Below are 18,346 nucleotides of genomic sequence, written 5' to 3' on the forward strand. Positions count from 1 at the left end.
AATACCCCTTTAAGAGTGGCAACTAACTGCATAGATGAGTGGCTGTTGTGAGAAGTTTGGGATGGATGAAGAAGAACAAGGGAATGTGAAACTCCAATAAGAGAAGATGCTACTTGTGAGTCACTGGATGTATCTGCACTGTAATCACTTAAACTGTATATCAATTTTTTGCTCTAACCAAGGCACATTTTAAAAGACACAACCAGTAAGGATTTACTCTTATCACACAGACAATACTAGCAGTTTGGTGGGGTGGGTTGGTGGATACAGAGAAGCTATTAATGTCATAATAAATGTCTGAATAAGTGAATATTATATGGTCACTTTATAGGGGGAATACAGGGCAAAAAGATTATTGCATTAGGTACAGTATATGCAGTCGCAGTTTGCAGAGCTTATCTGATCCTAATGGGGGGGGGGGAATTTCTCAAGACCAGCGTATCTGTACTAAATACGTGGGTAGTAAGGCGAGCAAGGCATGAGTCAGCCAAAAGTCGCTGAATTTTTGTGCAAACCACAAGTTTTGCTGACGTATGCCAGGTGCGAGGGTTATTAACTCCAAGACGACCTAAGACGTATCGGTACGTCCTGGAAGTCTGTGCCCAGACGACCCTGGACGTACAGGTACGTCCTGAGCTATGAAGCGTGCTCCGGAGCGGAGCACGCTTCATAGCAGGTGGGGGTCGGCTGCAATTAGCAGCCGGCACCTAACCGTTAATGAAACGCTGCAGCAATCGTGCTGCAGCGTGACATTAACTCCTTAAACGGCGCGGCCGTGGCGTTTAAGTGTAAGTGACAGGTGGAGTCCCCTGTCACTTACCGATCGGGACTCCGATCGTTAAAACGGACCGCTGGAGGTCTCTCACCTGCATCCGCGCGGTCCGATCGGCGCTCTGGTCACTGAGCCTGCACAGGCAGGCTCGATGAGCAGAGCGCCGATGACACTGATCAATGCTATGCCTATGGCATAGCAATGATCAGTGATGAAAATGAAAGTAGTATATGTACAAGTCCCCCAAAGGGACTTAAAATGTATGAAAAAAAAAAAGTTAAAATCACACTACCCCAAATCCCCTCCCCCAATAAAAGTTTAAATCACCCCCCTTTCCCATTATATAAATAAAACATATAAAAATAAATAAACATATAATATACCATAGCGTGTGTAATTGTCCGATCTATTAAAATATAACAAGCGTCATGGCGAACGGCGAACGGTGTAGACGAAAAGAGGGGAGAAAAATATATAAATATATTATATATTTAAAAAAAGGTAATAAAAAGTGATCAAAATGTCCGATCTTCACAAATATGGTATTAATAAAAACTAGAGATCATGGCGGAAAAATGACACCCCATACAGCCCCATAGGTGAAAAAAATCACAATAGGCCCATTTTATTAATAATTAATTGCCAAAAAAAAAGATTTCATTAAAAAAATATATAACAGTAGAGAATCTGTGTAAGGCTGGGTTCACACACTGTATACTTCAGGCAGTATTTGGTCCTCAAGTCAGGTCCTCATAGCAACCAAAACCAGGAGTGGATTGAAAACACAGAAAGGATCTGTTCACACAATGTTGAAATTGAGTGGATGGCCGTCATATAACGGTAAATAACTGCCATTATTTCAATATAACAGCCGTTGTTTTAAAATAACAGCAAAAATTTGCCATTAAATGACGGCCATCCACTCAATTACAACATTATGTGAACATAGCCTTTCTGTGTTTTCAATCCACTCCTGGTTTTGGTTGCTATACAGCCTCACAAATACAGCCTCAAATATACGTAGTGTGAACCCAGCCTAAACCTGCATGTGGTTGTGTTCGGACTGACCTATAGAGTAATAGTGTCATGTCGCTTTTACCATATAGTGCATTACGTAGACACAGGAACCCCCCAAACGTTACCATATTGCATTCTGTTTTACGATTTCACCTATTTATATCTTCATAAATAATATATTTGGAATTCCATCATACATGTTATGGTAAAATGAAAGACGCCATTACAAAGTACAACTATTCCTGTAACAAACAAGCACTTACATGGCTTGTAGATAGAAAACTGAGAGTGCTAGAGCTCTTAGAAGGGGAGGAGGGAAAAACGGAAACACTAAGATCAAAATTTGCGCGGTCCACTGGGTCATTTTGGGCCTGGTCCTCAAAGGGTTAAATACCCCCCCCCAAAGTGTCTGTGATAATAGAGAGATCAACATTGCACACAAAAAGATGATATTTGTTTATTTGTATAGTGCACACAGATTCCACAGCGCTTAACCTATCTGTATGTTACATATACTTTGTAGCACAGGGGCCGCGGCATAAAGCTACACATTACACACACTGCACCACAACAACAACAACAACAACAACAACATCATCATAAAAGCCACATGCCAAACAAGAGTGTCTCATATAGCAGCAGGAGTGAAGAGGAGAAGCAGTGTGAGTATACAGAGGCAGGGGACTGTACTCACATCTACAGCGGACACTTTACATGATAATTCTTCTATCACAAATCGCTCCATTCCACGTCCCGCCGTGTAGAAGAAAGCATGGCGGTCACTGCCGGGAACATGGCACATTGTATCATACACTATGTATAGCGGTGACCAGGATGTACATAGAGGAGGAGATGCTCTTTCCTCCTGTGCTAAAGGACCTTTGATGATGTCATGATCATGTGACCAGTCACATGTGAGAGGAGGCTGCTGGCTGGAGAGACCTCAGCACTGCATGTGCTATATACACGAACTGTATTCTATATACCTGTATAGAGCTACAATGTGCTGTGTATGCATCATACACACAGCTCTGCCCTGTACTGTATGCATCATATACACAGCTCTGCCCTGTACTGTATGCATCATATACACAGCTCTGCCCTGTACTGTACTGTATGCATCATACACAGCTCTGCCCTGTACTGTATGCATCATATACACAGCTCTGCCCTGTACTGTACTGTATGCATCATATACACAGCTCTGCCCTGTACTGTATGCATCATACACACAGCTCTGCCCTGTACTGTACTGCATGCATCATACACACAGCTCTGCCCTGTACTGTATGCATCATATACACAGCTCTGCCCTATACTGTATGCATCATACACACAGCTCTGCCCTATACTGTATGCATCATACACACAGCTCTGCCCTGTACTGTATGCATCATACACACAGCTCTGCCCTGTAGTGTATGCATCATATACACAGCTCTGCCCTGTACTGTACTGTATGCATCATATACACAGCTCTGCCCTGTACTGTACTGTATGCATCATATACACAGCTCTGCCCTGTACTGTACTGTATGCATCATACACACAGCTCTGCCCTGTACTGTATGCATCATATACACAGCTCTGTCCTGTACTGCATGCATCATATACACAGCTCTGCCCTGTACTGTATGCATCATATACACAGCTCTGCCCTGTACTGTATGCATCATACACACAGCTCTGCCCTGTACTGTATGCATCATATACACAGCTCTGCCCTGTACTGTATGCATCATATACACAGCTCTGCCCTGTACTGTATGCATCATACACACAGCTCTGCCCTGTACTGTATGCATCATATACACAGCTCTGCCCTGTACTGTATGCATCATATACACAGCTCTGCCCTGTACTGTACTGCATGCATCATACACACAGCTCTGCCCTGTACTGTATGCATCATATACACAGCTCTGCCCTGTACTGTATGCAGCATATACACAGCTCTGCCCTGTACTGTATGCATCATATACACAGCTCTGTCCTGTACTGCATGCATCATATACACAGCTCTGCCCTGTACTGTATGCATCATATACACAGCTCTGCCCTGTACTGTATGCATCATATACACAGCTCTGCCCTGTACTGTATGCAGCATATACACAGCTCTGCCCTGTACTGTATGCATCATATACACAGCTCTGCCCTGTACTGTATGCAGCATATACACAGCTCTGCCCTGTACTGTATGCATCATATACACAGCTCTGTCCTGTACTGCATGCATCATATACACAGCTCTGCCCTGTACTGTATGCATCATATACACAGCTCTGCCCTGTACTGTATGCATCATATACACAGCTCTGCCCTGTACTGTATGCAGCATATACACAGCTCTGCCCTGTACTGTATGCATCATATACACAGCTCTGCCCTGTACTGTATGCATCATATACACAGCTCTGTCCTGTACTGCATGCATCATATACACAGCTCTGCCCTGTACTGTATGCATCATATACACAGCTCTGCCCTGTACTGTATGCATCATATACACAGCTCTGCCATGTACTGTACTGCATGCATCATACACACAGCTCTGCCCTGTAGTGTATGCATCATATACACAGCTCTGCCCTGTACTGTATGCATCATATACACAGCTCTGCCCTGTACTGTACTGTATGCATCATATACACAGCTCTGCCCTGTACTGTACTGTATGCATCATACACACAGCTCTGCCCTGTACTGTATGCATCATATACACAGCTCTGCCCTGTACTGTATGCATCATATACACAGCTCTGCCCTGTACTGTACTGTATGCAGCATATACACAGCTCTGCCCTGTACTGTATGCATCATACACACAGCTCTGCCCTGTACTGTATGCATCATAGACACAGCTCTGCCCTGTACTGTATGCATCATATACACAGCTCTGCCCTGTACTGTATGCATCATATACACAGCTCTGCCCTGTACTGTACTGCATGCATCATACACACAGCTCTGCCCTGTAGTGTATGCATCATATACACAGCTCTGCCCTGTACTGTATGCATCATATACACAGCTCTGCCCTGTACTGTACTGTATGCATCATACACACAGCTCTGCCCTGTACTGTATGCATCATACACACAGCTCTGCCCTGTACTGTATGCATCATACACACAGCTCTGCCCTGTACTGTACTGTATGCATCATATACACAGCTCTGCCCTGTACTGTACTTTATGCAACACATACACAGCTCTGCCCTGTACTGTACTGTATGCATCATATACACAGCTCTGCCCTGTACTGTACTGTATACATCATATACACAGCTCTGCCCTGTACTGTATGCATCATATACACAGCTCTGCCCTGTACTGTACTGTATGCATCATATACACAGCTCTGCCCTGTACTGTATGCATCATATACACAGCTCTGCCCTGTACTGTATGCATCACATACACAGCTCTGCCCTGTACTGTATGCATCATATACACAGCTCTGCCCTGTACTGTATGCATCATATACAAAGCTCTGCCCTGTACTGTATGCATCATATACACAGCTCTGCCCTGTACTGTATGCATCATATACACAGCTCTGCCCTGTACTGTACTGCATGCATCATACACACAGCTCTGCCCTGTAGTGTATGCATCATATACACAGCTCTGCCCTGTACTGTATGCATCATATACACAGCTCTGCCCTGTACTGTACTGTATGCATCATACACACAGCTCTGCCCTGTACTGTATGCATCATACACACAGCTCTGCCCTGTACTGTATGCATCATACACACAGCTCTGCCCTGTACTGTACTGTATGCATCATATACACAGCTCTGCCCTGTACTGTACTTTATGCAACACATACACAGCTCTGCCCTGTACTGTACTGTATGCATCATATACACAGCTCTGCCCTGTACTGTACTGTATACATCATATACACAGCTCGGCCCTGTACTGTATGCATCATATACACAGCTCTGCCCTGTACTGTATGCATCATATACACAGCTCTGCCCTGTACTGTACTGTATGCATCATACACACAGCTCTGCCCTGTACTGTATGCATCATACACACAGCTCTGCCCTGTACTGTACTGTATGCATCATATACACAGCTCTGCCCTGTACTGTACTTTATGCAACACATACACAGCTCTGCCCTGTACTGTACTGTATGCATCATATACACAGCTCTGCCCTGTACTGTACTGTATGCATCATACACACAGCTCTGCCCTGTACTGTATGCATCATATACACAGCTCTGCCCTGTACTGTATGCATCATATACACAGGTCTGCCCTGTACTGTATGCATCACATACACAGCTCTGCCCTGTGCATCATATACACAGCTCTGCCCTGTACTGTATGCATCATATACAAAGCTCTGCCCTGTACTGTATGCATCATATACACAGCTCTGCCCTGTACTATATGCATCATATACACAGCTCTGCCCTGTACTGTACTGCATGCATCATACACACAGCTCTGCCCTGTACTGTATGCATCATATACACAGCTCTGCCCTGTACTGTATGCATCATATACACAGCTCTGCCCTGTACTGTACTGTATGCATCATACACACAGCTCTGCCCTGTACTGTATGCATCATACACACAGCTCTGCCCTGTACTGTATGCATCATACACACAGCTCTGCCCTGTACTGTACTGTATGCATCATATACACAGCTCTGCCCTGTACTGCACTTTATGCAACACATACACAGCTCTGCCCTGTACTGTACTGTATGCATCATATACACAGCTCTGCCCTGTACTGTACTGTATACATCATATACACAGCTCTGCCCTGTACTGTATGCATCATATACACAGCTCTGCCCTGTACTGTATGCATCATATACACAGCTCTGCCCTGTACTGTATGCATCATATACACAGCTCTGCCCTGTACTGTATGCATCATATACACAGCTCTGCCCTGTACTGTACTGTATGCATCATACACACAGCTCTGCCCTGTACTGTATGCATCATATACACAGCTCTGCCCTGTACTGTATGCATCATATACACAGCTCTGCCCTGTACTGTACTGTATGCAGCATATACACAGCTCTGCCCTGTACTGTATGCATCATACACACAGCTCTGCCCTGTACTGTATGCATCATACACACAGCTCTGCCCTGTACTGTATGCATCATATACACAGCTCTGCCCTGTACTGTATGCATCATATACACAGCTCTGCCCTGTACTGTACTGCATGCATCATACACACAGCTCTGCCCTGTACTGTATGCATCATATACACAGCTCTGCCCTGTACTGTATGCATCATATACACAGCTCTGTCCTGTACTGCATGCATCATATACACAGCTCTACCCTGTACTGTATGCATCATATACACATCTCTGCCCTGTACGGCATGCATCATATACACAGCTCTGTCCTGTACTGCATGCATCATATATACCCATCTCTCCCTAGTACTGTATGCATCATATACACAGCTCTGCCTAGTACTGTATGCATCATATACACAGTTCTGCCCTGTACTGTATGCATCATATACACAGCTCTGCCTAGTACTGTATGCATCATATACACAGTTCTGCCCTGTACCGTATGCATCATATACACAGCTCTGCCTAGTACTGTATGCATCATATACACAGTTCTGCCTAGTACTGTATGCATCATATACACAGTTCTGCCCTGTACTGTATGCATCATATACACAGCTCTGCCCTGTACTGTATGCATCATACACACAGCTCTGCCCTGTACTGTATGCATCATATACACAGCTCTGCCCTGTACTGTACTGCATTCATCATATACACAGCTCTGCCCTGTACTGTATGCATCATATACACAGCTCTGTCCTGTACTGTATGCATCATATACACATCTCTGCCCTGTACTCTGTATGCATCATATACACAGCTCTGCCCTGTACTCTGTATGCATCATATACACAGCTCTACCCTGTACTGCCCTGTACTGTATGCATCATATACACAGCTCTATCCTGTACTCCTAATAGGCTTTTAAAGTTAAATACAGTGGATGGTCAGAACAAGCAGACAATATATACTACTGGGGGCAGCACCCAGGGGGTCTATATATAATGGGGAGCACACTGGGGGTCTATATATAACTGGGGGCAGCACACAAGGGGTCTATATACTGCTGGAGGAGCACACAGTGGTCTATATACTACTGAGGAAGCAGACAGGGATCTATATAATACTGGTGGAGCACACAGGGGGTCTATATACTACTGGGGGAACCACACATGGGGTATATACTACTGGAGGAGCACACAGGGGTCTATATCCAAGTGGGGGAGCACACAGGAGGTCTATATTCAAGTGGGGGAGCACACAGGGGGGCTATATACCACTAAGGGAGCACACAGGGGAGCTATATACAAGTGGGGGAGCACACAGGGGGTCTATATACTAGTTGGGAAGCACACAGGGGGTATATGTAACTGGGGGCAGCACACGCGGTATATACGACTGGGGGCAGCACACAGGGGGTTTATATACAACTGGGACAGCACACAGGGCGTCTATATACTTTTGGGGGAGCACACGAGGGGGCTATATATAACTAGGGGAACACACAGGCGTCTATACACTACTGGGGGAAGCACACAAGGGGTATATACTACTGAGGGGAAGCACACAAGGGGTATATACTACTGGTGGCTGTGCACAAGGGGTTTATACTACTGGGGGCAGCACACAGCGGTCTATTGTAGTGGAGTGCGTGTCGAGGGGGGGCAGACATAACTTCGCTTGGGGCCCCAGAAATGCCAAGACCGCCCCTGTATGCATCATATACACAGCTCTGCCCTGTACTGTATGCATCATACACACAGCTCTGTCCTGTACTGTATGCATCATATACACAGCTCTGTCCTGTACTATATGCATCATATACACAGCTCTGTCCTGTACTGTATGCATCATATACACAGCTCTGTCCTGTACTATATGCAATATATACACAGCTCTGTCCTGTACTGTATGCATCATATACACAGCTCTGTCCTGTACTGTATGCATCATATACACAGCTCTGCCCTGTACTGCATGCATCATATACACAGCTCTGTCCTGTACTGCATGCATCATATACACAGCTCTACCCTGTACTGTATGCATCATATACACATCTCTGCCCTGTACGGCATGCATCATATACACAGCTCTGTCCTGTACTGCATGCATCATATATACCCAGCTCTCCCTAGTACTGTATGCATCATACACACAGCTCTGCCCTGTACTGTACTGTATGCATCATACACACAGCTCTGCCCTGTACTGCATGCATCATACACAGGGCCGTTTTAATACATTGGTGGGCCCAGTGCACAGCCCTCAAGAGTGGCCCCCCCCTTACCTTTCTGCACATTGTATAATGTACTGAATTTGCCCCCACACTGTATCAAGAGCCCCAATACATACAGTAGTTACCTTATAACACTATTTCCACAATACAGTGATTACATATTACATAAAAACTGCACTAAACAAAACAGAAAGATATTACCAATGATACCATTACATAATACCGCCACATCATGACCCCTAACACTACAATCCTATAACAGAGTGCAGTTACATCCAGTGACTCACCGGGGGTGTTTTCTCCAATCAGAGTCTGTCACCTTTTCTTTTTCTCTCCATCCAGCCTGGGCCACCTTGAAGTCTTCTCCTGGCTGTGAATCTTCTCTCCAGAATCTGCCAGACAAATATTTTAGGCTCCAACACATCCAGTAGTTAGGTCCCTTGTACCCCTATACAGTAGTTACACCCCTCTGTACTCCTACATAGTTACACCCCTCTGTGCCTCCATAGTTTTAAGGTGTCCCTGTAGTATATAGACCCTCATGTGCTCCACCAGTTATATACAGCCCTCCTGTGCGCTCCCCTATTAGTATATAGCCCCCCTGTGCACTCTCCCCAGTAGTATATAGCCCCCCTGTGCTCTCCCACAATAGTATATAGCCCCCCTGTGCTCTCCCACAATAGTATATAGCCCCCCTGTGCTCTCCCCCAATAGTATATAGTCCCCCTGTGCTCTCCAATAGTATATAGACCCCTATGCTCTCCCACAATAGTATATAGCCCCCCTGTGCTCTCCCCCAATAGTATATAGCCCCCCTGTGCTCCCCCCAATAGTATATAGCCCCCTGTGCTCTCCCCAATAGTATATAGCCCCCCTGTGCTCTCCATAATATATAGCCCCCCTGTGCTCTCCCCCATAGTATATAGACCCCTGTGCTCCTCAATATGATATAGCTCCCTGTGCTCACCAATAGTATATACCTCCCCTGTGCTCCCCAATAGTATATAGTCCCCTGTGCTCCCCAATAGTATATAGCTCCCCAGTGCTCCCCCATAGTATATATTCCCCTGTGCTCCCCCATAGTATATAGCCCCTCTGTGCTCCCCAGTAGTATATAGCCCCCTGTGCTCCCCAGTAGTATATAGCCCCCTGTGCTCCCCAGTAGTATATAGCTCCCCTGTGCTCCCCAGTAGTATATAGCTCCCCTGTGCTCCCCAGTAGTATATAGCTCCCCTGTGCTCCCCCATAGTATATAGCTCCCCTGTGCTCCCCCATAGTATATAGCCCCCTGTGCTCCCCCATAGTATATAGCCCCCCTGTGCTCCCCCATAGAATATAGCCCCCTGTGCTCCCCCATAGTATATAGATTCCCTGTGCTCCCCATAGTATATAGACCCCTGTGCTCCCCAGTAGTATATAGTCCCCTGTGCTCTCCCATAGTATATAGGTCCCCTGTGCTCCCCCATAGTATATAGCTCCCCTGTGCTCCCCCATAGTATATAGCCCCCTGTGCTCCCCCATAGTATATAGCTCCCCTGTGCTCCCCCATAGTATATAGCCCCCTAAGCTCCCCCATTGTATAAAGCTCCCTGTGCTCCCCAGTAGTATATAGCCCCCTGTGCTCCCCAGTAGTATATAGCTCCCTGTGCTCCCCCACAGTATATAGCTCCCCTGTGCTCCCCCATAGTATATAGCCCCCTGTGCTCCCCCATAGTATATAGCCCCCTGTGCTCCCCAGTAGTATATAGCTCCCCTGTGCTCCCCCATAGTATATAGCCCCCTGTGCTCCCCAGTAGTATATAGCCCCCTGTGCTCCCCAGTAGTATATAGCTCCCCTGTGCTCCCCAGTAGTATATAGCTCCCCTGTGCTCCCCAGTAGTATATAGCTCCCCTGTGCTCCCCCATAGTATATATTCCCCTGTGCTCCCCCATAGTATATAGACCCCTGTGCTCCCCAGTAGTATATAGCCCCTTGTGCTCCCCCATAGTATATAGCTTCCCTGTGCTCCCCATAGTATATAGCTCCCCTGTGCTCCCCCATAGTATATAGCCTCCTGTGCTCCCCCATAGTATATAGCCCCCTGTGCTCCCCCATAGTATATAGCCCCCTGTGCTCCCCCATAGTATATAGCCCCCCTGTGCTCCCCCATAGTATATAGCTCCCCTGTGCTCCCCAGTAGTATATAGCCCCCTGTGCTCCCCCATAGTATATAGCCCCCTGTCCTCCCCTATAGTATATAGCCCCGTCCTCCCCCATAGTATATAGCCCCCTGTGCCCCCCCATAGTATATAGCCCCCTGTGCCCCCCCTAAACCCCCCCCCCCCCCGTAGTATATAGCTCCCCCTCCCATATAACATTGAAAAAAACAAACACTGTTACTCACCTGGGTCCTCGCGTTCCTCTTCTCTTCCCTCCTGTGGCCGCACTTCCTGCGGTCACAAGAGGCTGCACTCCCCTTACCCTCGCGCCGACGCTCCAGTGACGTCGGGCGCTAGAGGGAGAGTGCGGCCTCTTGTGACTGCAGGAAGTGCGGCCACAAGAGTGACTGACAGGGAGGGAGCCAATGGCTCTCTCTCTGTCAGTGTCGCTGCTGCTGCAGCGCTGAAGCGCCGCAGCAGCAGCGGACGGGGGCAGCGGCGGACGGGGGGGCCCTGCAGGGGGCGCCATGGAGGGGTAAGTAGATTACCCATCCATGGCGCTCCCCCCTGACAGGCTGGTGGCCGGAGCCCTGTGCGACCGCATTGGTCGCACATAGCAACGGCCGGCCTGCTCGGGGGGGGCCCCTTTAACCAGTGGGCCCGGTGCACGTGCACCATGTGCCCTCTGGTTAAAGCGGCCCTGATCATACACACAGCTCTGCCCTGTACTGTATGCATCATATACACAGCTCTGCCCTGTACTGTATGCATCATATACACAGCTCTTTCTATTACTGTATGCATTATACTCAGTGCTTCCCTGTACTGCATGCATCATATACACAGCTCTGCCCAGTACTGTATACATCATATACACAGCCCTGCCCTGCACTGCATGCATCATATACACAGCTCTGCCCTGTACTGTATGCATCATACACACAGCTCTGCCCTGTACTGTATGTTTCAAATACACAGCTCTGCCCTGTACTGTATGCAGCATATACACAGCTCTGCCCTGTACTGTATGCATCATATACACAGCTCTGTCCTGCTTGTGTTATATACTCTATAAACATGAATACAGCTCTGCCCTGTACTGTATGCATCATATACACAGCTCTGCTCTGTGCTGTATGCATTGTATACACAGCTCAGCACTGTACTGTATGCATCATATACACAGCTCTGCCCTGTACTGTATGCATCATATACAAAGCTCTGCCCTGTACTGTATGCATTATATACACAGCTCAGCCCTGTACTGTATGCATCATATACAAAGCTCTGCCCTGTACTGTATGCATCATATACAGAGCTCTGCCCTGTACTGTATGCATCATACACACAGCTCTGCCCTGTGCTTTATGCATCATATACACAGCTCTGCCCTGTACTCTGTATGCATCATATACATAGCTCTGCCCTGTATTATATGTATCAGATACACAGCTCTGCCCTGTACTGTATCAGGGCCATTTCTAGGACCGAGTGGGCCGGGCGACTGTGCGGCGCGCCGACAGCTAGGGGGGCCCAGCGGCGCCCGACCGCACCCGGCCGCCGTGCACTCATGGCATCGGCGCTAGTACCAGCAACCCCCCTGCCCAACCAGGACCTCTGACCCTGGACGCCACAGGGCTCCGGGCACTAGCCTCCCTCCACCCCTCACTGATGTTCTCAGCGCAGCCTTGTGTCTCTGCAGCTGATGACGGATCCCGCAGCAGGCGCAGGAATTACGTCATCAGGCATGCTGGGGGATCCCTCCTGCCTCTGACAAGGTGAAGAGGGGAGAAGATAAAGGCATTCTCCATGCCAGGATTGGATTAGGTAAGTATAAGGCTGTTGTTGTTTTTTCCCGGAGGAGGGGGGGGAGGGGTTGGGTTACGTGGCTGAAGTCCTATATACAGCCCTATATACTATGCTATACACAGTCCTATATACTATCCTATACACAGTTGTATATACAGCCCTAGATACTATCCTATACACAGTCCTTTATACAGGCTGTATATAGGACTGTGTATAGGATAGTATATAGGACTGTGTATAGGATAGTATATAGGGCTGTATATAGGACTGTGTATAGGATACTATATAGGACTGTGTATAGGATAGTATATAGGGCTGTATATAGGTCTGTGTATAGGATAGTATATAGGACTGTGTATAGCATAGTATATAGCGCTGTTTATAGGACTGTGTATAGTATTATATAGGGCTGTATATAGGACTGTGTATAGGATAGTATATAGGGCTGTATAATACCGCCCTATATACTATCCTATACACAGTCCTATATACTATCCTATACACAATCCTATATACAGCCCTATATACTATCCTATACAAATTCCTATATACAGCCCTATATACTATCCTATATTACTATATGGGGGCACAGCAGGAGGCATTATTACTATATGGAAGCACAGCAGGGAGCATTATTACTATATGGAGGCACAGCAGGGAGCATTATTACTATATGGAGGCACAGCAGGGAGGCATTATTACTATAAGGAGGCACAGCAGGGGGGCATTATTACTATATAGAGGCACAGCAGGGAGCATTATTATTATATGGAGGCACAGCAGGGGGGCATTATTACTATATCGAGGCACAGCAGGGAGCATTAGTACTATATGGAGGCACAGCAGGGGGCATTATTACTATATGGGGGCACAGCAGGGGGGCATTATTACTATATGGGGGCACAGCAGGGGATCCTGCATACAGGGGGCAACCCAGATACCTACTGACTTTAGTGCACCAAACAGCAGAATTACTATAGTTTGGGAGCCTATAAGGAGGGAAAAATGGAAGGAAGTTGCTAGAAATGTGCGGAAGCCTAAGATGTCTGTCTGGCAGATTCTGAAGAAACGAATTGTAGCTGCAAGAAGTTGTCATGGAGGTCTGGGCCCGATGGAGAGGAAAAAGAAAGTGTTGCCTCAGATCAAAGATGATGTCACCTGTAAGTCCCTGGATGATGTTTTTGTATATTTTGTGTTCAGTAGAACATTATCTGCTAGGGGTGCTCTATGCCGCAGTACACACACTGCTTTTTCCTAGTAAACCGAATCTTGATAAAAGCCCCTCTTCCTTCCCTAGGGCTGAACTGAGTGGGGGGGGGGGGGGGCTTTTATCAAGATTCGCTCTGTTGCCAAAATGCCCTAGAAACTGCCCTGTACTGTATGCATCATATACACAACTCTGCCCTGTACTGTATGCCTGATACTATATAGGGGCTATACAGAGGGTTCTATACTATTTAGGGGCAATAGAACAGAGCCTATACTATATGGGGACTGCACAGAGGGGTCTACACTATACTTAAAGGAGAAGTTCAGCCATTTTTAAAATTCCCCAGCTAGCGAGGGCAGGGGGAAATTGATTACAAATAGGAACGTACTTCTCCCCGTGCCTGTGATGAGTGGCGGGACCTGCCTTAGGACCCCGCCGGGCATTTTCTTCCGAGTTGCGATGACGTCTTGACTCTGGGGAAAAGGCCTGTTCCAGCTCATGGACTGGCCGCTCAGCCAGTCAGTAACTGGAGCAGTGGCCAGTTCATCAGCTGGGTTGTGACGTCCCTGGCTGAGGGTGAGAAAAAAACAAACAAGTGAACTCACCGGTCCCTGTGCCTCGTCGTGCTGCTCTGGGGTCCCATTCATCACTGACGGCTGTCACCCTCTGCAGGAGCAGTGTCCAACCCAAGTCACTGATTGGCTGGGCAGGTAATCACTCAGCCGGGGTCGTGTTGTTGCAGCGAGCTGCAGGACACCGGCTGATGTGAACAGTACCCTGGAGTGGTGCTCCGAGGCACAGGGGGCGGGAGAGTTAACCCCCGCCTGCCATTTTTTACTGTTCTTGGGACTTCTTTAACAAAATGGGTCTCAAATTGCTCTGTCACTTCAAGAAAACTTTTAACCGAGACATATCAAAAGTTTTGATCATTGGTCTTCAGACAACCAATGATTGTCAGAACAAGATGGGGGACAATCGCTGCTTCATCCCGCTCTATCTGCTCACCAGAAGACAATATCATAGACTTTCTATAAAAACTGTGCTGGACTAGCAATTGGTGGGGCTTTCAGCAGTAACACCCGGAAACAAAAGTTTTGATATGTCTCTATATGTCAAAAGGTTTTCTTTTTGAAGTAGTAGTGCCCATTGAACAAAACATTATGGGGGGAGATTTATCAAACATGGTGTAAAGTGAAACTGGCTCAGTTGCCCCTAGCAACCAATCAGATTCCACCTTTCATTCCTCACAGACTCTTTGGTAAATGAAAGGTGAAATCTGATTGGTTGCTAGGGGCAACTGAGCCAGTTTCACTTTACACCATGTTTGATAAATCTCCCCTTAAGTATCTTTGCCTTAAGGCCCTATTACACAAAACAATTATCATCCGTACTTGCCCAATTACCGCTGTTTTGGGATAGAATCATTTGGTATAATAGCTCATGCTGGAGGACAACGATCAGCCAACATGCACGATGATGGCTGATTGTTGTCGTTCAACATTTTGAATTAAAAGGACAACAGCAGTGACAACCTGCTAGCTGTCGCTCCGTGTTCGCTGCCGCTATGTTCTACGGGCCATTGTCCAGGCAGCACCTCCCACAGCCACGCTTGTTGTCTGTGCGTGTAATAGCACCAACAGTGAGCAGGGAACAAGGAGCAAGCAAGTGCTGACCAGACAGGGCCCTTATTGGCGGTGGGTGTACATGTATGCCCCCGCCGCCTGTGCCTTAACTGAAACGGTCGTACATGTATGTGTGGTAGGATAGATATATATGGTACAGCTCAGTCAGAGATGGTATTGTTACGACGCCAGTGCTAGTCCAGCACACAGGTGTGATGGTGATACCTGCTTTGTGTTTACTTGTGTTTTTTTACCTGTTTTTAGACTATGTCTGACCACCTTGTGTCCTACAGTGTTGAGTAATAGGGTGATACAAACCCCTAGCTGTGGTTATCTGGGTGAAGCTAAGTTTCCAGGGGTGTCCCAGTTACCTGCACTGCGAGATAGGATACATAGACCTTCCTTTGGTAGCTTTGTCCTATCCAGGCTAGTTCCTCTTGTGTTTCAGAATACTGCCATGCACTTTTTAGACTGCTTCACAGTGTTCTTGGACTCTTCTCCCTTAAAGTGCTTAGCACTGCTCAGTAGATATGGTAGGAATACTAAAAGAAATGGATGTCTTTAGCTGCATCTGTACACTTTGGTGTCTTAGACTAGACTGTTCTTTTGTCCCGGACAAGGGTCCTGGCATAAGCCAGGCCCTGGCTTGGCTACAGTAGGGACGTTTGCTCTGTGTGTCTTTCTCCCACAAGAATCTGAATAAGACTGAACTGTATTTCCTACACCAAGTAACTAACTTCCTACAGGGGCTAATTAATCTACCCTGTGAGTGGTGGGGGTGGGTGTGTGCATGAAAAAAAAAGAAATAGATAAGTCAGAAGTAGAAAGCACCTCCTATAGGTCAGAAACAACACAGAACTTAACCCTTAGCTTCCTTCAGCCGTGCAATACATAGAAATACAAAAAACTGACATCTAGTGGTGAAACTGCAAAGTAACCTTCATCACCACTTAACCCTGAGTACAGAGCTTTTACCAAAGGTGCACGAGAAATAGAAAAGAACACCAGTGGTGGGACACTACATACACCCTACAGGGTACCGCACTATGAAGCAAGCTCAGGAGCTGAGTTGGTTTCATAGCAGGTGAGGACCGGCTGCAATCATAGGCTGCCATAGGCAGGCTCTATCAGAAGATTGCAAAAAGCAGTGATCAGTGTAAGCAATCTAATGTATGTATGTATGTAAAAGTCCCCCGTGGTGACTAAGTATAAAAAAATAAATAAATAAATAAATGTTTTTAAAAATGTGCCAAAGCCCCTCCACCAATAAAAGTCTAAATTATCCCCTTCCCATTTTATAAATAAAACACATAAAAATACTAAAATTAATTAAAATATTATATACCGTACCGCCATTTTAAATATTACTGTTAATAAAAATAGTAAAACTAGGAAAGCTATGTAAACATGCATATGGCTGTATTCAGACTGACCTATAGAATAAAGATAGCGTGTCAATTTTTCCATAAAGTGCATTACGTAAACACAGAAATCCTCCAAAATTTGTGGAATTGCATTTTCTCCCTAATTCATTTATGGTGGATTGAAAGGTTCCATTACAAAGTGAACCTGTTCTTGAAAAAAACAAGACCTCACATGGCTCTGTAGATGGAAAAATAAAAGTGTTATAGCTCTTACAAGGAGAGGAGGAAAAAAATGAAAATGCAAAAATGCCTTAAGGCCAATTAGGCTCAGTCTTTAAGGGGTTAAAAACCTTTGTCACTTTGTAGATAAGGTTGCTTCATATTTCCACTTCCCTATTATTTACAACAAGTAACTTGAGCTTTCCAGGAAGTAAAGACATACTTTCGATTTGAAGTTGTACAGGAGTCACAGTGCTGTTCAGTATGTTTATGGAGTGAAAGGCATTTTAAAAGCTTAATACGATTGATTACATGGATTCGTGACTGAATGGATGTTTATCTATTGGATCCATTCCCAGCATCCATTACTGGATCCATTAGAAGGTAAGGAAGATACACATCCCTTTATCATATACTACTATTACTCTTTGTTAAACTGTTATATATACTGTAGGTAGGGATGGTCCGAACCTGCCGAGGTTCGGGTTCATATGAACCCGAATGCTTGGCATCATATTCCCGCTGTCTGCCCGCTCTGTAGACGGGTGGATACAGCGGGAGGACCGCCTGGAAAACTGGGATACAGCCTATGGCTATGGCTGTATCCCAGTTTTCCAGGCAGTCCTCCCGCTGGATCCGCCTGCTGCACGGAGCGGGCAGACAGCGGTAATCATTACCGAGGGTTCGGACGAACCCGAACCGAACTCGGTTCGGACGATCGCTAACTGTAGGTCATTGAACCTTTGAAACTTTATTCTCCATTCATTCTGTGACCCTTGAATTCCTCTGATTTAGTGCCTCTCTTTTGTTTTCATGTCACCGTCTTACTACAGTGTTTCCCTGAAAATAAGACAGTGCCTTATATAATTT

The 18,346-nt window shown here is 46.3% G+C and overlaps 2 protein-coding genes across 3 annotated transcripts in view; one reads left to right on the plus strand and one right to left on the minus strand.

Moving 5' to 3' along the window:
• The window catches only part of THUMPD2 (THUMP domain containing 2), a 31,869-nt gene extending 16,525 nt beyond the window's left edge, over positions 1-15,344 (minus strand). Inside the window, exon 1 of one of the 2 annotated variants that reach the window (XM_069955564.1) lies at positions 14,877-15,344. In XM_069955564.1, the coding sequence (XP_069811665.1) occupies positions 14,877-14,918 (42 nt within the window). In that variant the 5' untranslated portion in view covers positions 14,919-15,344. Of the gene's footprint in view, positions 1-2,483; positions 2,656-14,876 lie in introns of those variants that run through there. The other variant, XM_069955563.1, reaches the window with a different exon arrangement.
• NLRC4 (NLR family CARD domain containing 4) overlaps positions 70-18,346 on the plus strand; it is a 30,852-nt gene continuing 12,575 nt past the window's right edge. The window contains exons 1-2 of the mRNA XM_069955562.1: positions 70-115; positions 17,685-17,860. The gene's annotated coding sequence lies outside the window, so the exon portion shown is untranslated. The remainder of the gene's footprint in view (positions 116-17,684; positions 17,861-18,346) is intronic.

This window comes from Dendropsophus ebraccatus, chromosome 15, assembly GCF_027789765.1.
Source record: "Dendropsophus ebraccatus isolate aDenEbr1 chromosome 15, aDenEbr1.pat, whole genome shotgun sequence".
Taxonomy (NCBI): Eukaryota; Metazoa; Chordata; class Amphibia; order Anura; family Hylidae; genus Dendropsophus; species Dendropsophus ebraccatus.